The 24,548-nt window shown below is 39.0% G+C and overlaps 2 protein-coding genes across 2 annotated transcripts in view; both read right to left on the bottom strand.

Moving 5' to 3' along the window:
* The window catches only part of LOC117297562 (pikachurin-like), a 58,658-nt gene extending 54,030 nt beyond the window's left edge, over positions 1-4,628 (bottom strand). Inside the window, exon 1 of the mRNA XM_033780660.1 lies at positions 4,129-4,628. Coding sequence (XP_033636551.1) covers positions 4,129-4,204 — 76 coding nt within the window. The 5' untranslated portion in view covers positions 4,205-4,628. The remainder of the gene's footprint in view (positions 1-4,128) is intronic.
* A 1,160-nt stretch (positions 4,629-5,788) lies between these two features.
* LOC117297904 (DNA repair and recombination protein RAD54-like) lies at positions 5,789-24,217 on the bottom strand. Its single transcript, XM_033781084.1, has 23 exons — positions 23,874-24,217; positions 22,692-22,781; positions 21,374-21,520; positions 20,588-20,648; positions 19,838-19,976; positions 19,114-19,133; positions 18,405-18,454; positions 17,919-17,996; positions 16,393-16,456; positions 15,316-15,368; positions 14,664-14,757; positions 14,399-14,523; positions 13,745-13,895; positions 12,502-12,608; positions 12,268-12,307; positions 11,933-11,965; positions 10,629-10,784; positions 10,254-10,364; positions 9,736-9,859; positions 9,088-9,166; positions 7,913-8,092; positions 7,087-7,250; positions 5,789-6,814 (listed from the first exon to the last, which is right to left on the bottom strand). Exons 1-23 carry the CDS (start codon positions 23,874-23,876, stop codon positions 6,613-6,615), a joined length of 2,271 nt encoding a protein of 756 aa, XP_033636975.1. The 5' UTR covers positions 23,877-24,217; the 3' UTR covers positions 5,789-6,612.
* Between the last annotated feature and the right edge of the window lie 331 nt (positions 24,218-24,548).

The following is a 24,548-nucleotide window of genomic DNA, read 5'->3' on the forward strand; positions in this document are numbered from 1 at the left end:
TTTTTTTATTCTTCATAATAAAGAAAACTTTATTATATAATTGTACATCATGAGTAGTCATCCATGAGCTAATGATTTATCCTTTTGTATAGTGAACCAACGCACTACAGAAACCAAAACTTGCAAAATGGAAAAGCAACATGGAGAGGAGGGGGGGGGGTTCAAGAGCATAAAAACCCTGCAGCGAGTTGCAAGTGGAATTTAGTAAACTTACAAAAAAAGGGCACAGAGGTGATAGAGTTTGAAAGACTTTCTGCGTACAACCAGACAACGGCTTAGACAAAGTTCCCTTTGATAGTCCCACTCTCATACAGCGAAAGCTAACGTCACAAGGGCAACTAAAAAAAACTGATGCTGGCCTTGGGCAATTTCCATGAGTGTAAATTGAAATACATTGTACGTTCCAAAGTAATTATGCAGCGTTTTTACTCAACACTTGTCCGATGGCCAAAAGGCAGTTTTTAAAGAACCAGAGAACCAGTGCAACTTCACTCCCAAGCTGTCTGGCTAGCTAATTCAGTGTTGAAAAGCATCCCTATTTAAAGGCAGTGGACACTATTGGTAATTACTCAAAATAATTACTGTCATAAAACCTTTCTTGATTACGAGTAATGGAGAGAGGTTGATGGTATAAAACGTTGTGAGAAACGGCTCCCTCTGAAGTAACGTAGTTTTCGAGAAAAAAGTAATTTTCCACGAATTTGATTTCGAGACCTCAGATTTAGAACTTGAGGTCTCGAAATCAACCATCTAAACGCACACAACTTCGTGTGACAAGGGTGTTATTTCTTTCATTATTATCTAGCAAGTTCGATGACCGATTGAGCTCAAATTTTCACAGGTTTGTTATTTTATGCATATGTTGAGATACACCAACTGTGAAGGCTAGTCTTTGACAATTACCAATAGTGTCCAGTGGCTTTAACTAAACTTAGGTACGAACAAGTAAAAGCTGATATATGGATTAGTGAAACACAAGCTAACTGATCTAATACATCTTCATGGATTTGGGTCATGGCCCAAAATTGGATCTACAAAAGGTATCAAAAACCACTTGACCACTTAGCAAAAAGACTGTGGCTTATTATTGAGCCAATTTAGTATGTATTGAAAGCACCTTTCACGCAAAATGATTTTCCCATGAAAGTGCGGTTTACCTTCTAACACTTAAATTTGACAGGAAATTCACAATCAATTTCCTTGTTGTTGTTTTTTTATTTGCTTTGAATTGTATTTTGAAATGGGTTCGGCCTAGGCCTATAGTGTTAGACCTCACCCTTAACACTAGCCCGCGCATGTACCTAGTACATTGTCTTGTACCAATTGCTACGGGCTAATAAACACCAATTCTCTGTTGCCCTGTGGGCTACTAAAAACTGTGCAACATACTTGATGTAATGCCTATTGTTTACTTGTACCTTCAGTATGTGAATAACAAGTTTTAAAATGTGTTAACTCAGCCCTGATACTTGACGTCGGCGACGAACGCCCCTGTGCATTGCCTTGGGGCCTTTGATATGATCCAGTAGAAATTTCCTGATAGGATGCCCTTTTTAAACCGAGGAGAAAATGCCTTGGTGCTGTTAACTTCTTGTTAACAGTATGTGAATGTTACTTCATTTAAAGACAATTTTACTGGTCGTGATCACTATGCCATTACATCGGAAAGAAAATCTATGCAACTCTAAACTTTCGGAAGAGGGAGGGGGGGGGCAGAGGTAAAATGCACCATTTACTAGCCTAGTGAGCAACTTTACAAATAGTAGCCCTGCAGGCACTATGATGCTTTGTTTTTAAAAGGGCAAGGGCACCAAGCCGGGAAGTGTAAATTTCTAACTGGAGAATTTCAAGGGCACCAAGGCAACGACCAGGGGGCATGGAGGCAATCGCCTTCATTGCCTCCGTTAAGTATAAGGCCTGCTTGAGTATGCAGCTTCTATCCATGAAAAAACAAGTCCTTACTCTGAAGAAAGCCTCATTACATCTGTACATTACAATTCACCAGCTTGAAAGAACAACATCTAACTCTACCCGACAAAGATCGCAAGGGACCTGAAGCCAATAATAAGACCCACATGGTGTACATTATACTTCAGAGTAATGTTTACTTTAAAAATACGATAACTGCACAACTTTGGAAATAATTATTAGATGAAATTGCTTTTCCGGTACTACAGGCAAACTGCTACATTTAAGTATAACAGCCTGTAATGGTTTCCTAAATAGCTATTCATTTCCAGTTTGTTGCCACAGGGGAATTGGTCGATTTTAGAGGCCATTAGGAATAATCACTCCAATCCTTCTTAGGATATGTCCTGTAACTGTTTCATACCATCTTTAAAGGCAGTGGACACTATTGGTAATTGTCAAAGACTAGCCTTCACAGTTGGTGTATCTCAACATGTGCATAAAATAACAAACCTGTAAAAATTTGAGCTCTTTAAATCGGTCATCAAAGTTGCGAGATAATAGTGAAAGAAAAAAACACCCTTGTCACACGAAGTTCTGTGCGTTTAGATGGTTGATTTCGAGACCTCAAGTTCTAAACCCGAGGTCTCTGAAAACTATGGCACTTCAGAGGGAGCCGTTTCTCACATTGTTTTATACCATCAACCTCTCCCCATTACTCGTCACCAAGAAAGGTTTTATGCTAATAAATATTTTGAGTAATTACCAATAGTGTCCACTGCCTTTAAAAACAGGATGTGTAGACCCTACTTGTTGGAGAATTTATGTCGAAGAATGTTGATAACAATCATTATTCATTATATTATGTAATATAATATTTTGAGTCTTGTTTCATTTAATCAACATGGTGGGGTAAATTTTGTTCGCATACAAAGGCCTCGAAACAAACAAACAACGGCAACCACATCAACTGTCGCCGTGCCCTGTTTTTTTTTTTATAGCCTTTGATCAACATATTTTTTTGTTTGGGGGGGGGTAGGAAAGTTTCAACTTCTGGCTGCAATAGTATACTCATGTTCAAGATATAAATTACTCAAAACTTTCAAGGACGAGATGGTATAAACTTGTACCATGTAGATGTTTAAATCTACCTAACACAACGCAAAATTTATAATAATAGGTGGCGTTATACATGAGTGGTAAGTTAATTGAAAACTTCAGAATAAAAATTACTGCATTACACAATTCTAAAAACCAATTGTGTAGAATTTTGGCCAGCGGACCAATGTAAAGTACAAGAGACATCATCTGCATCACAAAAACACCTGTTATTTATTTGTATGTATTCAAAGTGACAAAAAACATGTAACAGAATCTGGAAATCCAACCACTCCAAATATTAATTTTACCATCTGTTCAAATCATCAAATACCCGGCAATATTAGTAGTTCAAAAAATCTCTTCCCGATTTAACCTCAACTGACCCTAAAAAAATTATTTATTTTTTACAAGCTTGAGAAATAAATCCCAGTTGGCATGGTTGTTGGTATAGGGTAGGCTTAATAATGTAGGATGTAAATCCAATTAAAGTCGGATGACACTTATACTACGTTTTTATATCCTACAGCCATGGGATAAAATGTTCAAGACTTGTTAATGCTGTTGAAGCTACTTTGTGATGGAGTTTTTTCTCTGTCATGTCTGTAGTTCTGTAGCCCTTGCAAAATGAAGTCCTATCTATAAGCATGGAGCTATAAAAAGCGAATACCTATAAAACCCTGGGATTTAAATAGGATTCCTATATTAAATTATACATTTTTTCCACTTTTTTTGTATTCCTTATGATTCTAATCGTATAAATACCTGTTTTTGTAAGGGTTTCTTTATGATTTGATGCAGAACAGTTCCTAGGTTTTGTAAAACCATGGAGGAACACTCACGGCACTACCACTACTGAGAATAACTAAATTATATATAGAAGGGTTATTGTGAGAAAAAGCATTTGCCCGAAAGCAGATTAAAGCCCCACCGTCTCCCAAGAAACTCCCCCCACCACCCCCGCACCCCCCCCCCCCCCCCACCCACCTACCCCTTTTGTATTAACCAACCCCGGCCCCACCAAGGACTTTGCAAACCCACAACAACTGCGTTTTCGCACTTCCAATTTGTACACTTTTGTTTCCTTGTTTCATAATCATCACTCATAAACTAAATACCAACCTGGAAAAGTCCTTTCTCCAACGACTGTCGAAACCAAAAACATCCAAGCGAGAACACTCATATAAAACCTGGCCATGCTTGCTGAAATTGTCCTTTCTCTAGTCTAGTCTACTGACCAGAATCTCGAATGAAACTCCGTCCTGGGTTTCCTCCGTCCTTGCTCTACACTCCGACCGAGACGACACTCAACACTGACGCCGTTGCAAATGCCTTTTCCACCCGTAAGTTCCTATTGCGCTACCTGGTTGACGGTCCGGTGCACCCGTAACTTCCTCGGGACTTTTTTTACAACTCGAATACAGCAAACCTGCGAAACAGTCTTACATCCTTCTCTGAAATCCCGGTGGCTACCAACAAACAATAGTAAAGGGTCCAAATGTGTGTGAGAGTTGTTTCTCAGAAGAGTTCTCTTGTCTGAGTAATAACAGTTGCCAAAGACGGAAAGTAAGTACCTCAAAATCCGTATGTTTCTTCACCAAGCCTGATAGTGACCGGGTCCAACACATATCTCCCCATCATCCATACATATGCGATGCGCATGCATGCATGACTCACGGACGACACACGGTGTACTTTTTTGTCAACAGAGGGCGGCACACACATTTAACGGTGAAGAAAACTGGACCATGAGTAAAGGAAAAATAATTCACGTCCGCACCTTCCAATGACACAAACAAACCAACACAAAGGCAATTCTGTCACAATGTTTCCTTTATGGTTGATATTTTAATATTTTATTCCATAACCTGTAACTTGGATCGTTACAAATAAAATTCCTGTTTGGCAAAACCCCAAGAATCGCTATAAATACAAGGGTTGTTTTAAAACATAAATAAATTTTCAGAACTCTCAACAGAGTTCGGGAAGGTACCGAGAATAAACAAAGTAACGCACATCGGTGTACATGTATATAGGTAAAATCAAAGTTGTGACTCGAAGTATGACATGTTGGTTTGTTACTGCGAAACAACCAAAGAAACAATGAGTTTGTAAAACTAAGAGTGAAAAGTCGATAGGGTTTATTGAGCACAGTGAAGTTACCTGGGCCCAATTTCATGGCTCTGCTTACCGTAAGCACAGTGGTCAAATCGGCCAAAAATCTGACATAGCATCTTTAATGCTTTTGATGAGGGTCCGATATCACATGGACTTGGGACTTTGTTTAAATAAACTTATGCTTTCTCAATTTGAGTACTTGCACTGTTTTCTCTTTGTTTACAAACATTTAATTTACGGGCACACGCTCGTCTTAAAAGACCAGCCATTGAGGTCTTTGATGAAATCCATGCAATGCACAAGCTATAGTTGGCAGGACGAGTTGGTGTGATTTTTCACTTAGGATGTTTTGCCGACAATATAATTCAGATTCAGATTTATAAAAATCATATTATCATTCCACTTTCATATTTCTGCAACGGACATCCTCATCAGCTCCTCTAAACAGTTTTAATCTGTTCAAGCCATCAGTGGTGGAAGATGAAAGATATACTGTCCATCTGCATTGCTTTCTTTAAAGATTGTTACAGAAATGGTCAGAAACAAAAAGCGTGAAGATCACAGGTTTACGTCAAACTCACACGGTCTAATGATAAAGATAGTTGAAAAAAATCCCTTGAAATATTTATATCTGAAATGTAATGTTTGATGAGAAATAAATAATCTAATTTCGCATTTGGAGTTTTATTCATTTTTGTTTTGGAATCAATGCTAAGCAAAATTTGTAATTGTTTTTTTACTTATCTCTTGTGACCAAGATGGCAGATCGATCTCAAACTTCTACAGGTTTGTCAGTTTATGTATATAGTGGATCACATAATATTGCTTACACTGCCAGCAACTTTTTTTTGCTAGCAAAACCAATTCTTTATTGTTCCTTTAAGATATAGAGAAGATGTATAGGTCACCAGCGCCTACTATACGCAGAGTGCATCGCAAGGTTAGAGTCAACGGACACTCTGCTCTCCCCACTTGAGATTCGGAGAATAGCACAAGACAGGATAGAATGGGAAAAGCTTGTGTCCACCTGCTGTACAGCCGACTGATGACGATGATGTTAGAGAATTATATAATAATAACAATTCCACTAAAGAAGGAATCATCCATGCGCCACAGAAATACTCCCCAGATACTCTTAACAGTTTTAATCTGTTTTTGTTATCAAAGGTGGAAGATCATCAATGATAAAGGATATACATGTACTAGCTATCTCCATTGCTTTCTTTAAGATATAGAGAGTTATTTAATAATAAAAATTCCAATCCCTCAAGAAAGAGTTATCCATCTATCGCAGAAATCTTCCTCAGCTCCTCTAAACAGTTTTAATCTGTTTTGGTTATTGATGGTGGAAGATCATCAATGATGAAGGATATACCGGTACTGTCCATCTCCATTGCTTTCTTTAAGATACAAAGAATTTATTTAATAACAATTCCAATACCTCAAGAAAGAGTTATCCATCTATCGCAGAAATCTTCCTCAGCTCCTCTAAACAGTTTTAATCTGTTCATGTGATCGATGGTGGAAGATGAAAGATATACTGTCCATCTCCATAGCTTTCTTTAAGATGCAGTCCGTGACGCCACGCTTACTGCTGCAATGGCTCCAATTGCTAAGATCACTGTTACAGTCTGAGTCTGGCGGTGGGGGACGGACCTGGATGTTGTTGACACAGCGACGACAGTTGAACCTGATTCAATAGTCATATCAAAGGAGAATTAATTATACATTTATAGAAAATATGACGAAAATAGTATACAAATATTGACTACACATTTTGTGATTGTCTATATTTTAATCGCTCAGCTGGCAGATTCCCCCCCCCCAAAAAAAAGCCGACACTTTTCTTAACAAAAGTAACAAGTTACGAAACCTGTTTTCAAAGGGCTTTGGTACCTTTTGTTGTGTCGTACAAAAAACACCCAAACCTTGTACAGTTTGGAATAAAATAGAACGTCTTACTTGTCATGGGTGTCACTGATGGTATTCTCATTCAGAGGGAATAAATCACGGAGCTGATCCAGAGAGAAATGTCTCTCGACGTCTTCTTCATTGTCGACGACGCAGCTCGACAGAGCTTTCTTGTGAGCCTGACGCTGGAATATCTTCTCCTCTATCGTACCCGTCTAGGAGTTCACAAAAGGAGGAAAATAAACAGGTGCATCCTAACAGGTGATTTAAAAAAGGACCAATGCCTTGGATCAAGCAAGCTTGTCAATAAAAAGCATTTGAAACTGTTTGCTATTAAATGTTTATGGTTAGAAAGATCTTTGAAAAGTATAATATAATAATCCGCACAAAACTTTGCAAACTAACATGGTCAGTCATTTTGTGGAGTCAACATTTTTGACTCAACAAATTAGAGTGCTGTGTTAGTTCACGACGTATAAGAAAAAAACATGCAGTTTCGAGGCATATTTGTGTGGATCATTAAATTCTACTAGTAAACATCTTTCTACTCATAAGCATTTCAAAACAAACAGTTTCAAACCCTTATCATAGACTAACTGGCTCGATCCAAGGCAATTACTCCATATAACATACTCCAATTACTCCAAATACTTGGTAATGAACAACAAAGAGCTGTTGAAAGTATAAAACATTGTGAGAAACGACTCTCTCTGAAGTAGCAAAGCTTTAGAGACTTTTCTCACTCAAATATATGAATCTTAGAAAGACTTCAGGCCTGAAGCCTTCCTCAGGCATCTGGAAAGCACACAATTGTGAACAAGGGCTTTTTTGATTCATTATTCTCAAAATTAACGTAAAAACCCCCAAAAGTACGTACTGAGAGTAGGCGATAGATGAAGCATTCTTTCTTCTGTCCGTCCCTCCACACTCTGGCCATTGCTTGGTCATCATTGGCCGGATTCCAATCGGGGTCAAACATGACCAGCCGATTGGCTCCTATCAAGTTTAAGCCACACCCACCAGCTTTACTGCTTAACATAAAGATGAACTCTGGACTCTGTTACAGAAAGAAAACAGGCAAGTTTAGAAATTTGTGGTGTTTCGTAGCCCCTGGATATGAACTCTAGACTCTGTTACAGAAAGAAAACACGCAAATTTAAAAATTAGTGGGGTTGCATAGACCCTAGATATGAACTCAGGACTCTGTTAAACAGAAAGAAAACACATACGTTTAGAAACTTGTTTTTGTGGGGTGTCGTCTCCCCTGGGGGCCTGGGCCCAGTTTCATAGCGCTGCTTAGCGGCCGATTATGTGCTTTCTGTGCAATTTCTATTTCATAGCGCTGCTAACCGTAAGCACACGAAAAGGCATGCTAACCTTCTGGTGCTTACCACACGAAAATAAATGATGTTACGATGCAAATCCACGGTAAACATGCAGTATGGCCGGGTTAATTTTTCTGCTAACCTGTGAAATACGCTAAGGCTTAAGCAAATTTTTCTGCTACAGTAAGCACGCAAGTTTGCTTACTGATAAGCAGCGCTATGAAATTGGGCCAAGGTTTGTGGTTTGTGGTTAAGCGCTCGCCTCTCACCAAGGTGACTATCTGTGGTCTAGTTGGTATGGCAATGCTCTAGAACTGCAAAGACTGTGGGTAAAAATCCCACCCAATGTCTGTGATTCTTTTCACAGATCTGGGAAAGTACCGAGTATACAGTGCTAATGGACATTGGTGTATGGGTAACAACCAAAATTAATATTCTTTATTCTCGATGCAAATTTAACATCTCTTATATCGTTGCGGTACCCGCTGCCAAAACAAAGGATTCGAACTGCCTCTAGCTATCGGGCAATTTTGGTGATCTAGTTGGTAAGACACTGCTCTGGAATTGCAAGGGTCGTAGGTTCGAATCCCACCCGAGTAATATGCCTGTAATTTTTTGTCTAGGGAAAGTACTGAGTATACAGTGCTAACACACATCTTTGTATATGGGTGAAACCAAAATGAATAAGCCAAAAGTTGCTCTTTAAGGAAGTAAAATCATATCTTACACTAGGATTGTTGAACCTCTCCACCATCTTGGCCCTTTTCTTGATGGACATACTGCCGTCCAGTCTCACAAAGATATAGCTACACAAAATAAAGACAAAAACAAACCATTAAGTAAAAATAGTTGAGACACGCACCTTAAAAAAGCTTGGCATTTTAGGTTCAAAATGCAACAACAAAGCGGGCACTAATATACACATATTGACTGTCAATGAGGTATTTAGTGTACGTCTATTCCCCCGAGGGACTTTGAGTTACTAGGAGAGTGACCTATTTCCCGAGGCCGAAGGGCGAGGGAAATAGGCCCCTCTTCTGGTCACTCACAGGCCCGAGGGGGAATAGACGTACACTAGTTACCGAATTATGCAGTCAATAAGTGTTTTATAACACAGCTCGGTCTTAAATGTGAAATAAAAACAGAAATCTGGAAAAGAAAGGAAGTTTTGTAGTTGCTGTTCACGATTCAAGTCAAGAGAGGGCCCTGTAACCGGGAACTTTTTTCAAAGACTAGTGCCCGCTCAGGAACTAGTTCCCGCAAACACGCACGCGCGATCACTAGACTATATTAGTTCATCCCACATGAACGTGTTTCAGCCAACCAGAACACAGAACAAGCAAGAGGTGTGCTATAAAAGTGTTTTGTGTCTTACTTTCTCTGTCTGCAGAGTTGCTCAAAAAGATCCAGAGTTTGTGTGTAGTTGGAAACTAAGACCACCTTATCACTGGTTGTACTCCGAGTCATGGCCAGCAAATAGTCCAAGACACACATCTTGCCTAAAATACAAAAACAAACAAACAAAAAACACAACGTTTTGATGCGAGTCCTTAAAGACACTGGACACTATTGGTAATTGTCAAAGACTAGTCTTCTCACTTGGTGTATCTCAACATATGCATAAAACAACAAACCTGTGAAAGTTTTAGCTCAATTGGGACTTATCAATCCATCTCCCGGGCAGGGTTGGTTTTGACACTGATAATGCGCCATATCCGGATCAAAAAGTTGGAGTGTGAAAAGGTCAGTGCACATTATCCGGATCGTATCCGTGTCCAACACAGAGATTTTTGTAGTGTGAAAAGTTTCTTCTATTCTCGTACATGTGCTTTCGTGTCCTTGGAGAAAGGTGCTTTACCAAAATTCCTCATTAATATTATTTTATTTATTTACCTGATAGGTCTGGTTGTACCTTCCCATGATTGTAGTTGTTTGGAAACAGCTCGGTGCAATCTGCGAAATCACTCTGCGAATCTTGACACTTGTCATAGATCAATGCTGGGTCTGGAAAAAAAGCAGTATTGGCATAAAACTTGATTATTTATCTCTAGAAATGTCCAGCCTTCCCTGGCCGAATGCCAAATCAAACACATGGTTTGTCAGTTGATGTATACGGTGGATTACATAAAGTGCTTACAATGCCAGCAAATGTTTTGTTAGCAAAATTTTTTTGTAATGTACCTTTACGATTGACATTAGCTCTTTGTGAAAGTTGACACTGGAGTAGTAACAAGTATTTGGGATGTAGTTTTTTTTACAGAAACTTACGATTGCAGAGTTTCTTGAGTTGTGTAATGGCAGAGAGAGAAGACGCTGAATTCTTGCCGCTGTTGCTTGTCCCACATTCAGACATCTTGCTGGACACATATTGTTTGTACAGGGATGTTTGAAGCTGCGTCATCTTACAACACACAACCTGTTCAACTACAAAAAATCACTGACACATCAAAGGCACTGGACACTATTGGTAATTGTCAAAGACAAGTCTTCTGACTTTGGTGTATCTCAACATATGCATAAAATAACAAATCTGGGAAAATGTTGACTCAATTGGTCATCGAAATGGCAAGAGAACAATGAGCGTAAAAACATCCTTGTTGCATTACTTTGCATTACTTTGTGGGCTTTCAGATGCATAATAATAGGCTTCAGCTGAAGTTTTTTATTATTTGAGTAAGAAATTACCTCTTTCTCAAAAACTAGGTAAACAGGACAACAGGGGTGAAACTTTCAACAATATTTTTCTTGTAAATTTAAATGCAAAATATTTCCCACTTTTTACTGGCAACTTCCATCCAGAAAAACAACATCACAAAGGGGTTATAATGCAAAAGTCATTTCAATTTTTTCGAAAAAAGAAGAAGAACAAAAAAAACCTCTTGCACTCTTTTTTGTTAAATAAACAGTACAACAGAGAGAGGGGGTCAGAGTCTGTAACACCCATTTCTACAGGCACTCTAAGTCGAGCTGAACCTGAAAAGTTCAGAAAAGTTCACTAGAAGTCGAAAGATCGACTGGTGTAGTCGTTCGGAATGACTCTAGAGCGCCTTGTTTTCAGACGTCAGTTTTGTCATAAACTGAGCCAATGTAAATGTTTTGTTAGTTAGGAGCGACTGGGCGCTCGAGAACTTGAAAGATTGACTGTTGTAGTCGTTCGGAACGACTCTCAAGTGTCTTAGTTTCAGATGTTCATCTTGTCATGAGTCAAACCTAATGTAGTCTTTTTTATGTTAAGTTCGCCTGTCTGAAACCAAAGTTTATGTGGGTCGACCTGGAGTCGCTGCTAATCTATATGGTTTGAGGTGCACCTGTCTGAAACAGGTGATGATGACTTTAAAATGTATTGCAAATGTGTCTGTGCCTAAAAAGGAGAACTGACACATTGTTGGAGTGACCAGTTTTGTAAAAGAGTTATGTCTGTGCTTTTAATTAACAAATGTACACCTTTTTTGTATCTCTAAGGGGCTATTAAAAGTTATCAGTCAGACAAAAGGGAAAAACAATGGGAGTGGGCTTGTTTTATTGTTCTCCTGCATGCATGTGTATATATCTGGACATTTTTTGTAACTTACTTTTAACTGGAAGGTATTTCGTCAGAAGGGCAGCTGTGAAAAAAAGAACAAATATATGATTTGAGGCATAGTGAGGCATAGTGAGGTATCAATATATATTTGGTTTGCAGTAACACCGTGTGTGTATCTACTTAGTCTACATCCGTATGTACTGTAAAAGGGGCAACCCTGTTTCAGCCCTAGGAGTAGGTGGCAACGGCCTCTGGACAAAAATAATTGTAGCCCACACCTTGAAGTGGCCTTCAGGTCTCGTGTGTCTGGCGACCGACGTGCATAACATTTTGTTTTTTTAAATCAAAAAAAAAAAAAAAGGGACTGAGAGGAAAATGACTTACATGTTCTTCGGATGATGCATTTGTTGACCAATACTGCAAGCTGTACCAAGCAGAATAAAATGAGAAAAATTGGCTTGTAAATAAATTATGTTATGTTTTGAGAAGAGTAGTTTTGAAAGTTTGTTATATAAATGTTGACTTGAACTCGACTAGTATGAAGCCATTCTGGAAATCGGAATCATTTATACCTAAGATGAGGGGTCAAGTATTTTACAATTATCCATCAAGTCTTACCTCCTGTAGTTTTTCTTGGCCTCGCTGTTTGTCTTTGTCGCTAGAGCTGGCGTCACGACCTCTCAGGATCGGCAACTCAAACTTCTTCTTGAATTCCTGTGATGTTCCTAGATTTTCACAGATGATAATAATAATAATAATAATATCGTAGCCTTATATAGTGCACGTATCTACCAAACAAGGTACTCAAGGAGCCGCGTATATACAAACTTTCAGAAAGATAGGTTATTGCAGTGATGAATTCTGAGACCCAATTACTTAGCACCATATAAGGGTTTACAAGGTACTACGGCGCATTAAGCAGCCACAGCCAGGAACACTGGGGCGAACCCCTTCTCTTTTCGATAAGTGCACTGGGTTCTTTTACATGCGTTACACAACACATGGGACCAATGGCTTTACGTCCCATCCGAAGGACGGAGCCATGGTAAAGTGTCTTGCTCAAGGACACAAGTGTCACGGATCATAGTTGACAAAAATACTTTATCAACCTAAAACATAAATACTTTATCAACCAAATCATTCAGAAATCAGAGAGGATACTAAAACGGAATCACTGATGATTTCTTTGTGAGGATACAAGAGTGAACAATCTGGGAAGTAGTCTCCTGATTATTATGGTCTCGAGATATATATTTTTTTTTCATTTACAATGTTTTTTTTTATGAGATATGTTCAAAGCAAGACAAACAGTAAGGGCACAGGAAATTACAAAACAACCCTAATGTGATGGCCAGGATCAACAAAAGTATAATTAAACACTCTGTAGCTCGAAAGCCTGTTAATCCAGTCACATAGGGAGGCAAACTCACTATATAAAATACTCTCTTTGGAAAAATAATAATAATTTAAAATAAATATAAATAATCTGTATACACAAAGCACAACTTAAATTAACAAAACCAAAAACAAACACCAGAAATTAGACAAGCAAATAAATAAATAAATAAATAGTTAGTCAAAAAATATGAATAACAAGTATTAATAATACTTTATAACAATAAATAATTAGAAAAGTGCATGTAAAAAGAAGTAAAGCAACAAATAATTCAATATATGGATGGATGAACAAAAAAATAGGTCAATAAATAGACAAATTGATAAAACAAATAAAAGGAAATAGTGGGGAGCCTTGCAGTTAAGTTCTTTGTGGACAATGAGCGTTGGCTTGAAGATGATTCGTTGAGAGATAGGGAGCCAGTGAAGTTGTTTCAGAATGGGGGTGATAGAAAAGGTTTCTTACCAAGGATTCCCTCGTTGACGAAATGAACCAAGCTGAAGTATTCTAGCAGATCGTTCTGAATGGGCGTTCCGGACAGCAACACCCGTCTCTTTGCATTCATTCCATTCAGCGCTTGGTAAGTCTGGTTCTCAGAGTTCTTTAAACGATGGCCCTTCACAGATTGAAACAAAAAAGCCAATAAATGTTTAATTTGTTGCATGTGGAGAGAAAGGGGGTGCCAACTTGGTCAAGAGGTGTACCAGCGTAATTGTGGATGGGGCAACACACGTTGGCCGACCGTGCGAGACATGGCAGAGGTCCGTGTCGAATGATGGTTTGTAGGAGGCAAGGCAATGCAAGGGACGTGATAGACAGGGTCAATCGGAGGTGAGCCAAAAGGAGAAAGCAGGCCAACCCAGAACAGACTGGACAACAGCCTTAAAACTGACAAGATGATGATGAGTTACTATTAGTTGAATAAAAATTAAAATAATATTAAAGGCAGTGGACACTATTGGTAATTACACAAAACAAGTTTTAGCATAAAAACTTACTTGGTAACAAGTAAATGGACAATACATAAAGTGCTTAGAAACATATTTGCTAGCAAAACCAATTCTGTAATGTTCCTTTAAGCATTTCTATGAAATTGGGGTCAGGGTGGAGTGTTCTTACCTCATCACATATGACGAGACCCACTGATCCTTTATGAAGGGTTGCAGCATGCAGACGAAACGTCTCATATGAGATGATAAGAATAGGATGTGATGTTCGTCGGCCATGTTGAGCCAAGAATGAAGCTAACAACAGACAGAAATTCAAGACAAAAAAGAAATTAATTTTTCAAAAAAGAAATGCTTCTGAGTACATAGTATGGTCTAAAATGTTTTAGAACTGAAATGAAGGAAATTTCATCGAAGATAATGGTCTCTAAACTCACCCAGGTTGGTGTCTATTTCCTTTTTGGTTCCTGAATCAATGGCCATGGCGTTCAGCTTACTGCCTAACCATTTGCTGATCTCGTTGTACCAATTCTAAGTAGAGAAAAAAAACCCAGTATTTTAACTTGATGTACGTAATGTCCACCTTGGTTAGGAGGTATCATGGCCAAATGCAAAAATATCTGAAATCTGACTAAGTAGGAAGAATATCATGTTTGGACCGATCAGACCTGGGCCCAATTTCATAGAGCTGCTAAGCACGAAAATTTGCTTAGCATGAAATTTCTTCCTAAAAACAGGATTACCAAACAAATTTCCATTTTGTTGCATTTCCTAGTTACTGGTATTCAGCTGTTGTATGGTCATCTTGAAAATCACGCAGAAACTTGGTTGGGAAATCCTGTTTTTATCAAGGCAAACATTTCATGCTAAGCAAACTCTTGTGTTTAGCAGCTCTATGAAATTGGACCCAGGATTCAAACCCACATTTTTGTAAATTTCAGAACTTGAGTCCACCACGCTAGAAAAACGCTTAGCTACAACACCCCAACATGTAATTTTTTCACCAAGCAGAAATAAAAAGTCTGAATTCAGATAAAAGTTTTCATCCCTGCAAGTTTTTGAGAGTAAGTAGAGAAACATGAATTGTACCTTGACTAAACTTGAGGGCGCTACAACAACAACCTTGTCCAGTTCTGGCTTTGCTGTAGAATAATCATATATGTAGGATAGTTAAGAGTTAATTAACATTTCTAAGAGTCCTATTTTGAGCCCTCTTTATTTGTCCTTCTGATGGGACGTCAAGCCATTGGCCCCGTGTTGTGTAATGCATAAAAGAACCCAGAGCACTTATCATTAAAGGCAGTGGACACTATTGGTAATTGTCAAAGACTAGCCTTCACAGTTGGTGTATCTCAACATATGCATACAATAACAAACCTGTGAAAATTTGAGCTCAATCGATCATCGAACTTGCGAGATAATAATGACAGAAAAAAAACCACCCTTGTCACACGAAGTTCTGTGCGTTTAGATGGTTGATTTCGAGACCTCAAGTTCTAAATCTGAGGTCTCGAAATCAAATTCGTGAAAAATTACTTCTTTCTCGAAAACTATGGCACTTCAGAGGGAGCCGTTTCTCACAATGTTTTATACCATCAACCTCTCCCCATTACTCGTCTAATAATTATTTTGAGTAATTACCAATAGTGTCCACTGCCTTTAAGGGAAGGGGTTTTGCCCCTGTGTTCTCGGTTTGATTGGCAGCATATTGCACCACAGCACCTTGTAAACCATTACATGGTGCTAAAGGAGTAGGTCTTATACTTCAAACCTAGTCCCACATTTCTAGTCCCACATAAAGCCCCTTGAGCGTCACCAAGTGACAGATATGTGCACTATACAAGGAGTCACTATTATTATTATTATTATTATATTATTATATTATTATATGTGTGTTAGCACTGTATACTCAGTACTTTCCCAAGTCCTGTGAAAAAATATCACATGCATGTTACTCCGGTGGGATTTGAACCCACGACCCTTGCAATGCTAGAGCAGTGTCTTACCAACTAGACTACCGAGGTTGCCCGGTAGCTAGAGGCAGTTTGAATCCTATGTTTTGACAGCGAGTACCATCTCTGATTATTAGTATTATTATTATTATTATTTTATTTTTTTATAGACCATTGGAAGGTTCGAGGTTTACGATTTATCGCAACTACTTACCATCCGGGCTTTGTTTGAGTAGGGTCCACATGAGAGCTATGCATTGAAGAGTCTTACCAAGTCCCTGAAGAAAAAAAACAAATCAGGAATTAAAGGCAGTGGACACTATTGGTAATTACTCAAAATAATTATTAGCATAAAACCTTTCTGGGTGGCGAGTAATGGGGAGAGGTTGATGGTATAAGACATTGTGAGAAACAGCTCCCTCTGAAGTGCCATAGTTTTCGAGAAAGAAGTAATTTTCCACGAATTTGATTTCGAGACCTCAGATTTAGAACTTGAGGTCTTTAAATCAACCAATTTAACGCACACACCTTTGTGTGACGAGGGTGTTTTTTTCTTTCATTATTATCTCGCAAGTTCAATGACCGATTGAGCTCAAATTTTCACAGGTTTGTTATTTTATGCATATGTTGAGATGTGAGAAGACTTGTCTTTGACAATTACCAATAGTGTCCACCGTCTTTAAAGATACCGTCTTAGTGATACCTTTTTTAGATCAAGCTTTTGGCCATGACATGAATCCCTACTCACTCACTGTAAATGAAGATGAATGTAATAAAATTCACCAGTAGAATGTTCATCTTCATTAGTCATCAGTTTTTTTTTTCAAATATGAAAATCATAAAGAGCAAGATTTCTATTTTACAAGCTGAAATAAGTTTTGTGCAATTGTTTGAAATTGTGTTACTCATTTCTCAAAAACTACAGCACCTGAGCAAGTAATATTTATAGGGAAGCTTTCTACTATTATCTTTAAACCGTGTAAGTTTAATGTTACTCTGTAGACATTTGTGTTTTGAGTCATATAAAAAGTACCTAAACCCTTTATGTAAGTAAGTAAGGCTTGCTGTTACACCATGTAAAAATCTCCTTTGTGGGTAGTAATAATATAATAATATCGAAGTCTTATATAGCGCACGTAAGTATCTACCAAACAAGGTACTCAAGGCGCTGAGTATATACACGTATAAACTCTCAGAAAGATAGGTTATTGCAGTGGTGGATTCTGAGACCCAATTATGTAGCACCTTATAAGGGTTTACAAGGTGCTACGGCGCATGAAGCAGCCACAGCCAGGAACAACGGGGCGAACCCCTTCTCTTAGATAAGTGCACTGGGTTCTTTTACATGCATTTACACAGCACATGGGACCAACAGCTTTACGTCCCATCCGAAGGACGAAGCAATGGTAAAGTGTCTTGCTCAAGGACACAAGTGTCATGGCTGGGGATTCGAACCCACACTCTGCTGATCAGAAACACCAGAGTTTGAATCCAGTGCTCTTAACCGCTTGGCCACGACACTTCCACGGCTCTGCGAAGGGCTGGTTTATCTGCTTGATGTTTCGATCAGTATGCTCTGATCGTCATGAATCAGGAATTATGACACAGTGAAGTACGTGAGAAATCAAATCATGAAACTATTGAAAACATCACATACATCATGCAATACTATTTATTTCAAACAAGGATTATTATACCAGGCCTTGGCAAGGCCATTTTCAGTTTGCCAAGGGCACTCACCATTTCATCTGCCATGATGCACCCATAGCTTTTGGGAATGCGTCTTCCAGTCACGCAGTCCCACAGAAACTTGACTCCCTGAAAAAAACAATTTTTTAAAACTCATTTAACACCTGTATTCAAATATGCTGGGGTTGCACTTCAGGTTTTCAAACCCTCAACCCTTAACTCCAAACTGCTTTGAGTGATTAACAAAGAAACTTCTCAACTTTAACAAAAATCCAACAACAAACTCTAAAAAGTTGTCGCGAAAGCATTCGAATATGAGCGAGACTCTTTAAGCTAGACCCAATTCATGAAGCTGCTTAAGCAGAAAATGTTGCCTTAAACAATTTCCTACTGAGCAAAACTATCAGGATACCACAGTTACAGATAGTACATGTGACATGGAATTTAGGCTGGTATCCTTATTCTGTTGTGCTTAGCTACTTTTTTGTGCTTACGCAGCTCTATGTAATGAGGCTCGGGTTGTTCTAATGGTCTTACCTCTCTCTGATGAGGACGCAGAACCTTTGAAAGCTGAGGGTCAACAACCACTAGAAACAAAAAAACAAATTCCACAATCAGCAATCAGCATTAAGCCATATCCAAATTGGCCCTTACAGCTACGGCTACAGCTAAGAATATTGCTAATGGTCAATGCCCAACCGTCGGTTTCACCAAACTCTCAGGACTAAGTACGAGTTAAACTCTGTTTCTGAAGACGTTAAGGACGCATTGAACCCATCCTAAGTTAGGACGGGTTACTCCGTTAACTCGAGACAGAATTAATCCTAGCGTTTCATGAAATCAGTTGCAGGATTATTGTCAATGCCCAGTATTCTCATTTGATTTATATCGCGACATTATGCATCCATGAACAAACCTAGGAAAATTTGGACTCAATTGGTCATCAAAGTTGCAAGAAAATGATGAACGGAAAAAAACACCTTTGTTACATAGAAATGTATTTTTTTTCAGATACCTGAGAAAGGCTTCATCAGATTCAAATCTTATGGTGAAAAATTACCATTTTCTCTAAAACTAAATTACTTCAAAGGGTGTGGCTTCTTGCAATGGTCTATAATATCAACAGCTCTCCAGTGCTCTGTACCAAGAATGTTTTTATGCTCATAAAGTTTTGGAGTAAGTCTAATGTCTTACTTGTCAGGGTAAACACTTTTAAAATATAACGGATCAAAAGTGTTTGACTCACCGTGCACCTCCACTTTCTCTCTGCAATGAAAAACAGAGTACAATTCATGAGCGATTAGATTGAATTGATGACAAACAGTGAGTCAGCCAGTTCCAGGCAAACTCCAGGGAGAAAGCATTCACATTTTGAACGGTCACACATTTTTCTTGTTGGTCGTTTGGCATTGTTTCAAAGTTGCCTGCAAAAGTTGCCTCGTGTGATGAAGTCCAAATACTGAAGCTCATTTTGGCTTTCAAATTTCTTCCACAAGTTTGGAGTAGGTCTCATTATTCAAACGTAGTCCCACATACTTTACAGGTAACTACTGATTATTGTAGGGCCTTGAGCGTCACTGAGTGACGGATATGCATGCTATTATAGACGATGTGACATCACATGTTTACAAAAGAGCCACCAAGCCTGGACTTCCTGCAGGCAAGATTTGTACACAGCTCAACGGAAGAAAATATAAGTTCTCACGGGAAATTGCACTGTCCAATTCTTATCAACTTTTGATATAATAAAAGGGGGCACATTTCAAAACTTGTCCAGCTGTTACTTTCATAACTCTTTGATTTATGTGGAAATTATGACCCAAAATGTCAACTTTCCCATATATTATGACCAGTGTAGTATCTTGCCTGCCAGACTAGCTAAAAAATTGTACAAGGTCACACTTATTGTAAACAGAAGTTCACATGGTCTATAAGATGCCACTATTATTATGATTGTTATTAACATGTACCTGTCGACAGTAAGCTGCTCCTGTGCACTCAGCTCCTCCGGTGCATACAGCACGAGTGCCCCTTCCTCGTAAGGATCATGAAGGGGCTGACGTGCCCCTTGACGACGGATGCCAAGACCCCTTGAAGCAAGCGTAGATCCTAAAGAACCAAACTTCTTATGTTACTGTATGACTCTTCACATTGGCATTAAAAATCCTCATCAGTTAACTGAGAGCAAGTTCAAGTGTTCACTAAAGGTTGACTATTTTGACTCAACCCAGGCTGGTCGACCAATGAACAGTCGCGACTTCCGACACTAGTCGCACTAATCGCCCAGTCTTAAGCAGCGTTCCCATCGGACTTTTTTTCATTCAAGTACAGCAACATTTCTGTAGAATGACAAAATTAAATCCAATGGGTATGCAAGGTCAACTTACCGCGACCGTGATGTAAAACTAACAAGTCGCAAGATGTCAGGGGAAGACTTCTGCGCAGCCATGATAACTCAACAGGGCAACTAAACGTCAAATGGGAACAGCTCCGCGCTGTAAACCTACCGCGACCACGCTGTAAAACAGTATACAAACTTTGCGGAATACAAGTCCAGGTGGGAACGCACGGAAGAATTACACCAAAGTCAATCACGGTAACTTTCCACGTGGCAGCAAAAGAAAAAGGTAAATGGGAACACAGCTGAAGGTAAGGCAGTGGAGGGTTAAATAATATTTTACATGAGACACCTGCACAGAAAAGAAACACCCAAAAGTTACCTTTGTAGTTGGGAATAGGTATCTTGAACGGCCGTGAGAGAATATTCTTGATTGCCTCTTCCTGAGGGATATCAAACAAAGAGTCAACATGTCAATTGATTGTAGACCATTAATTAAAACTTGCACAGTTCGTAAGAAAGACAAGCAATGATTTTAATAGGGCCTAGATTTGCATCAGGGATGAAGAGTATTAATTTTGCAACATAATGCCAATCAAGCCAGGAACACCGGGGCGAACCCCTACTCTTTTAGATAAGCGCGCTTGGTTCTTTAAAGTGTGTTACACAACACACAGGACCTATGGCTTTAAGTCCCATCTGTAGGACAAAGCAATCAAGGAGTGTGGCTTCAAATCCCCAGCCGTGACACTTGTGTCCTCAAGCAAAACACTTAGCCATTGCTTCGTCCTTCGGATGGGATGCAAAGCCGTTGGTCCCATGTGCTGTGTAAATGCATGTAAAAGAACCCAGTGCACTTATCTAAGAGAAAGGGTTCGCCCCGGTGTTCCTGGCTGTGGCTGCTTCATGCGCCGTAGCACCTTGTAAACCCTTATAAGGTGCTACATAATTGGGTCTCAGAATCCACCACTGCAATAACCTATCTTTCTGAGAGTTTATACGTGTATATACTCAGCGCCTTGAGTACCTTGTTTGGTAGATACTTACGTGCGCTATATAAGACTTTGATATTTGATATTGTTATTAAAACCACAAAACACACCACTAGGACTTAAATGGGAAGCTCTAAATCGCTCAGTCACGAACCCATGAAGGAAACGCTACATACATGAGATGATCTTGCCGGGCTGCAGTTGGTGTTATTCAGTAAGTTGAGAGGTCTCCTCATGATGGATGTGAACCTGGACCCGGCTGACGGTGAACTGCCAACATTACTGGAGTCAGAATCTAACTTCAACTTCTTTTGGGATGAGAGCTGATGAAAAAAGGAGACAACACCGGAAAAAAAAACCACTGCATTATTTTTATGCGCCACACATCTGGAACTCTCTACCACTTAATCTTAGATCTTGTCTTTGAACCACAAAATTCAAATCTCTTCTCAAAACTCTTTTGTCACAGGTTTTCAAGGACTAATTTTGTTGTGTCTGTTTTTCTTTGTTTTGTTTTGTTTTTAGTTGTGACTGTGCCTTGAACACTCAGCAGGGTGGATATAAATGTGCGCTTTACAAGTCTAATTATTATTATTATCACTGTTACATTTAATATATATTTTGTTGTAAATGTGCCACCTGGGTGTCCGACCTATAGTTCCCCATATCAGAATGTTTAGCGTGAAACCAGATTTTCTGCTTCTTCTCACCTATACACTCTTGATTTGCTGAGATGGAAAGTAAAGAGCCATTCCAACAGCTTTTGTCCATGTAAATAATAATAATTTGGGGGGCTAATCATCCTTACTCACAGCTAAGAGCTGAATTGCGAAGGACGCGGCTACAGCGTGTTCGAGAAGCAGGCATGCAAGGGCGCCTTTGGCTGCTAGCCACATCAACCCATTATGACCACGGAGCACAGCCAATTTTGATTTTTTTCCGAGGGAAGAAAACCGGATGGTCTGGAAAACCCTCGTGGCACAGCAGAGAACCAATGCACAACTCAACTCACTGACTCACATATGGCCAGGAATCGAACCGGGGTTACCTTGGTGAGAGGCGAGTGCTTTACGCACAAGCCAACCATGCCACCAATGTTACGTACTGTATCTCTTTGGAACTCTTGCCTGGTGCATGTTTCCCTCAATCCTACAATGTAGACTGTTTTAAGGAATATCAATTCCTACTCTGCTCCTAGAGTAATTTTTCACATTTAATAGTTTGTTTTCTTGTAGCCCCTTACCAAGAGTGGCTTTTAAACTTTTTCGGAGTAGTAAACTTACCTTTTTGTTTTGTTTTCAAACTATGAAAATTAGATGAAATAAACTAGGCTTAAAGTTTAAGCCTTGTTATCCAATTTGCATAGTTAAAAACAAAATCGGTAGGTTTACTCTTCCGAAAAAGTTTTTCATTTTCCATGAGGGATCGGAACATTAGTTTTATTACACTAATGTATAGTCACACATTTTGTTCTTCTTCAAAGAGCAAACTTACCCTTTTACCACAAACGTCCTCATTATTCTTGCGTTTACTCGGCTGAGTCTGTTGAGACTGGGAGAGCTGACTTGGAGCAAGTCTTCTCAGCTGAAATAAACAAATGGCTACACAGTTTAAAATAAAATAAAAAAGCTTTAAAGACACTGGACACTATTGGTAAATGTCAAAGACCAGTCTTCTCACTTGGTGTATCTCAACATATGCATAAAATAACAACTGTGAAAATTTGAGCTCAATTGGTCGTGGAAGTTGTGAGATAATAATGAAAGAAAAAACGGAAAAGTTTCCGTATGGCGCCACCACTTTTTCATTCGATATGAAATAATATAGTATCTTATTTACCTCAATGAGATATCCCTTTTTGTAAAAATGAGTGAAAAAGTGGTGGCGCCATACGGAAAGTTATCCGAAAAAACACCCTGTCACACGAAGTTGTTGCTTTCAGATGTTTGATTTCGAGACCTCAAATTCTAAATCTGAGGTCTCGAAATCAATCATTACCAAGTAAGGTGTATGCCAATAATTTTGAGTAATTACCAATACTAGAGTCCACTGCCTTTAACATGTTCCAGATGCCATGGGCGAGTGGGTACCAAGTGTATTGGCTGAGTGGTTTATATAGAGTACCAGATTTCAAGTTTGAGTGAGTAGATCTGAAGTGGGTCAGCAGGTCAGGGGTTAGTTGCGATAACGTAACCCTCCTCTCGACTCGCAACTAAACAGGGGTTCAAGTCCCCTACTGGGTGTCGTTTGTGGAAGGTGTCGTGGCCGAGCAGCTAAGAATAAGAACACCGCCACCCAACATATATTCAGATGATTTCAGTTTACACTCCTCTTCTCATTTCTACTTCCTGCTTGGATACTCGGTAGGGTCCATAACATAAGACAGAACGTACTGTCTCAACCCCCCCCCCCCCTTTCTACACTAAACCTAAAAAGTAAAAAATGTTGAAAAAAGAAGGGTTTTAAATAAATAAATAAAAAGTCCAGTGACTGAGGAGATTGAGCATGGTGGTCACTGGTACTGTAGCATGTGTAGTGAGAATGGTGAGTGTCATAAAATAACTCAACTAACCACAAGTGTCACAAATGACAAAAAGGACAGTTAACAAATTAACATCACATGACAAACAGACAGTACACTACGTGAGCAGACAGTACACTACGTGAGCATCTTACCATTTTGGTAGATTTGATTGTATAACTTCCCTTGGGCCTTGCGCGTCTGGATAAATAACTGTTTTTACGTGAAGAACGGCGAACAGCCGGCCCAGTCACTCTCAACACTCACAGTCATGACAGTCTTGTTTATTTTCATAATACATTCTCGGCTTGTCGAGCAACCGGATCCCGCTGTGGAGTTTGATTACTGTCTATGTCATGAATAATGTCTCTCTAAACACTATAATTTATAACTAAAAGCAGTACAAATAAACACTCGGCTCTCACTCATCATTCTGAATATCATAAAAAGACAACTTGACTGTGTTGTTCTTCGAAATGCCCGCAAAACAAGCCGCGCATCCAAGCCATACGTGTGTAGTAGAGTAGACCACTCATCTTATATACCGCCCTCTACACTGATAAAAATGCAACTCAAAAACCGAAGCATTCGACTGATATGACACAAAGAGTTCTTAAACAAAATAATGTCAAGTATCATCGTTTCCTTTGAGTCTCAATCTAATGAACCCATAACATTGTTCATCTGCAAAAAGGAAAAGGGAAAACGAACCTTTTACCCTTTACCATTTTTTGTTCATCTTCAAAAGGAAAAGGAAAACGAACCTCTTAACCCTTCACCGGTTTTTTTATTTTACAAGAAAAAACGAAAAACAAACCCTTATTACCCTT

This window comes from Asterias rubens, chromosome 12 (genome assembly GCF_902459465.1).
Source record: "Asterias rubens chromosome 12, eAstRub1.3, whole genome shotgun sequence".
Classification (NCBI taxonomy): Eukaryota; Metazoa; Echinodermata; class Asteroidea; order Forcipulatida; family Asteriidae; genus Asterias; species Asterias rubens.

Coding starts and splice junctions, on each gene's coding strand:
- LOC117297904 (XM_033781084.1), bottom strand. Junction 10,785..11,932: donor GAAATACCTTCCAGTTAAAA/GTAAGTTACAAA, acceptor GATTTTTTGTAG/TTGAACAGGTTGTGTGTTGT. Junction 6,815..7,086: donor ATCAGTGACACCCATGACAA/GTAAGACGTTCT, acceptor CTATTGAATCAG/GTTCAACTGTCGTCGCTGTG.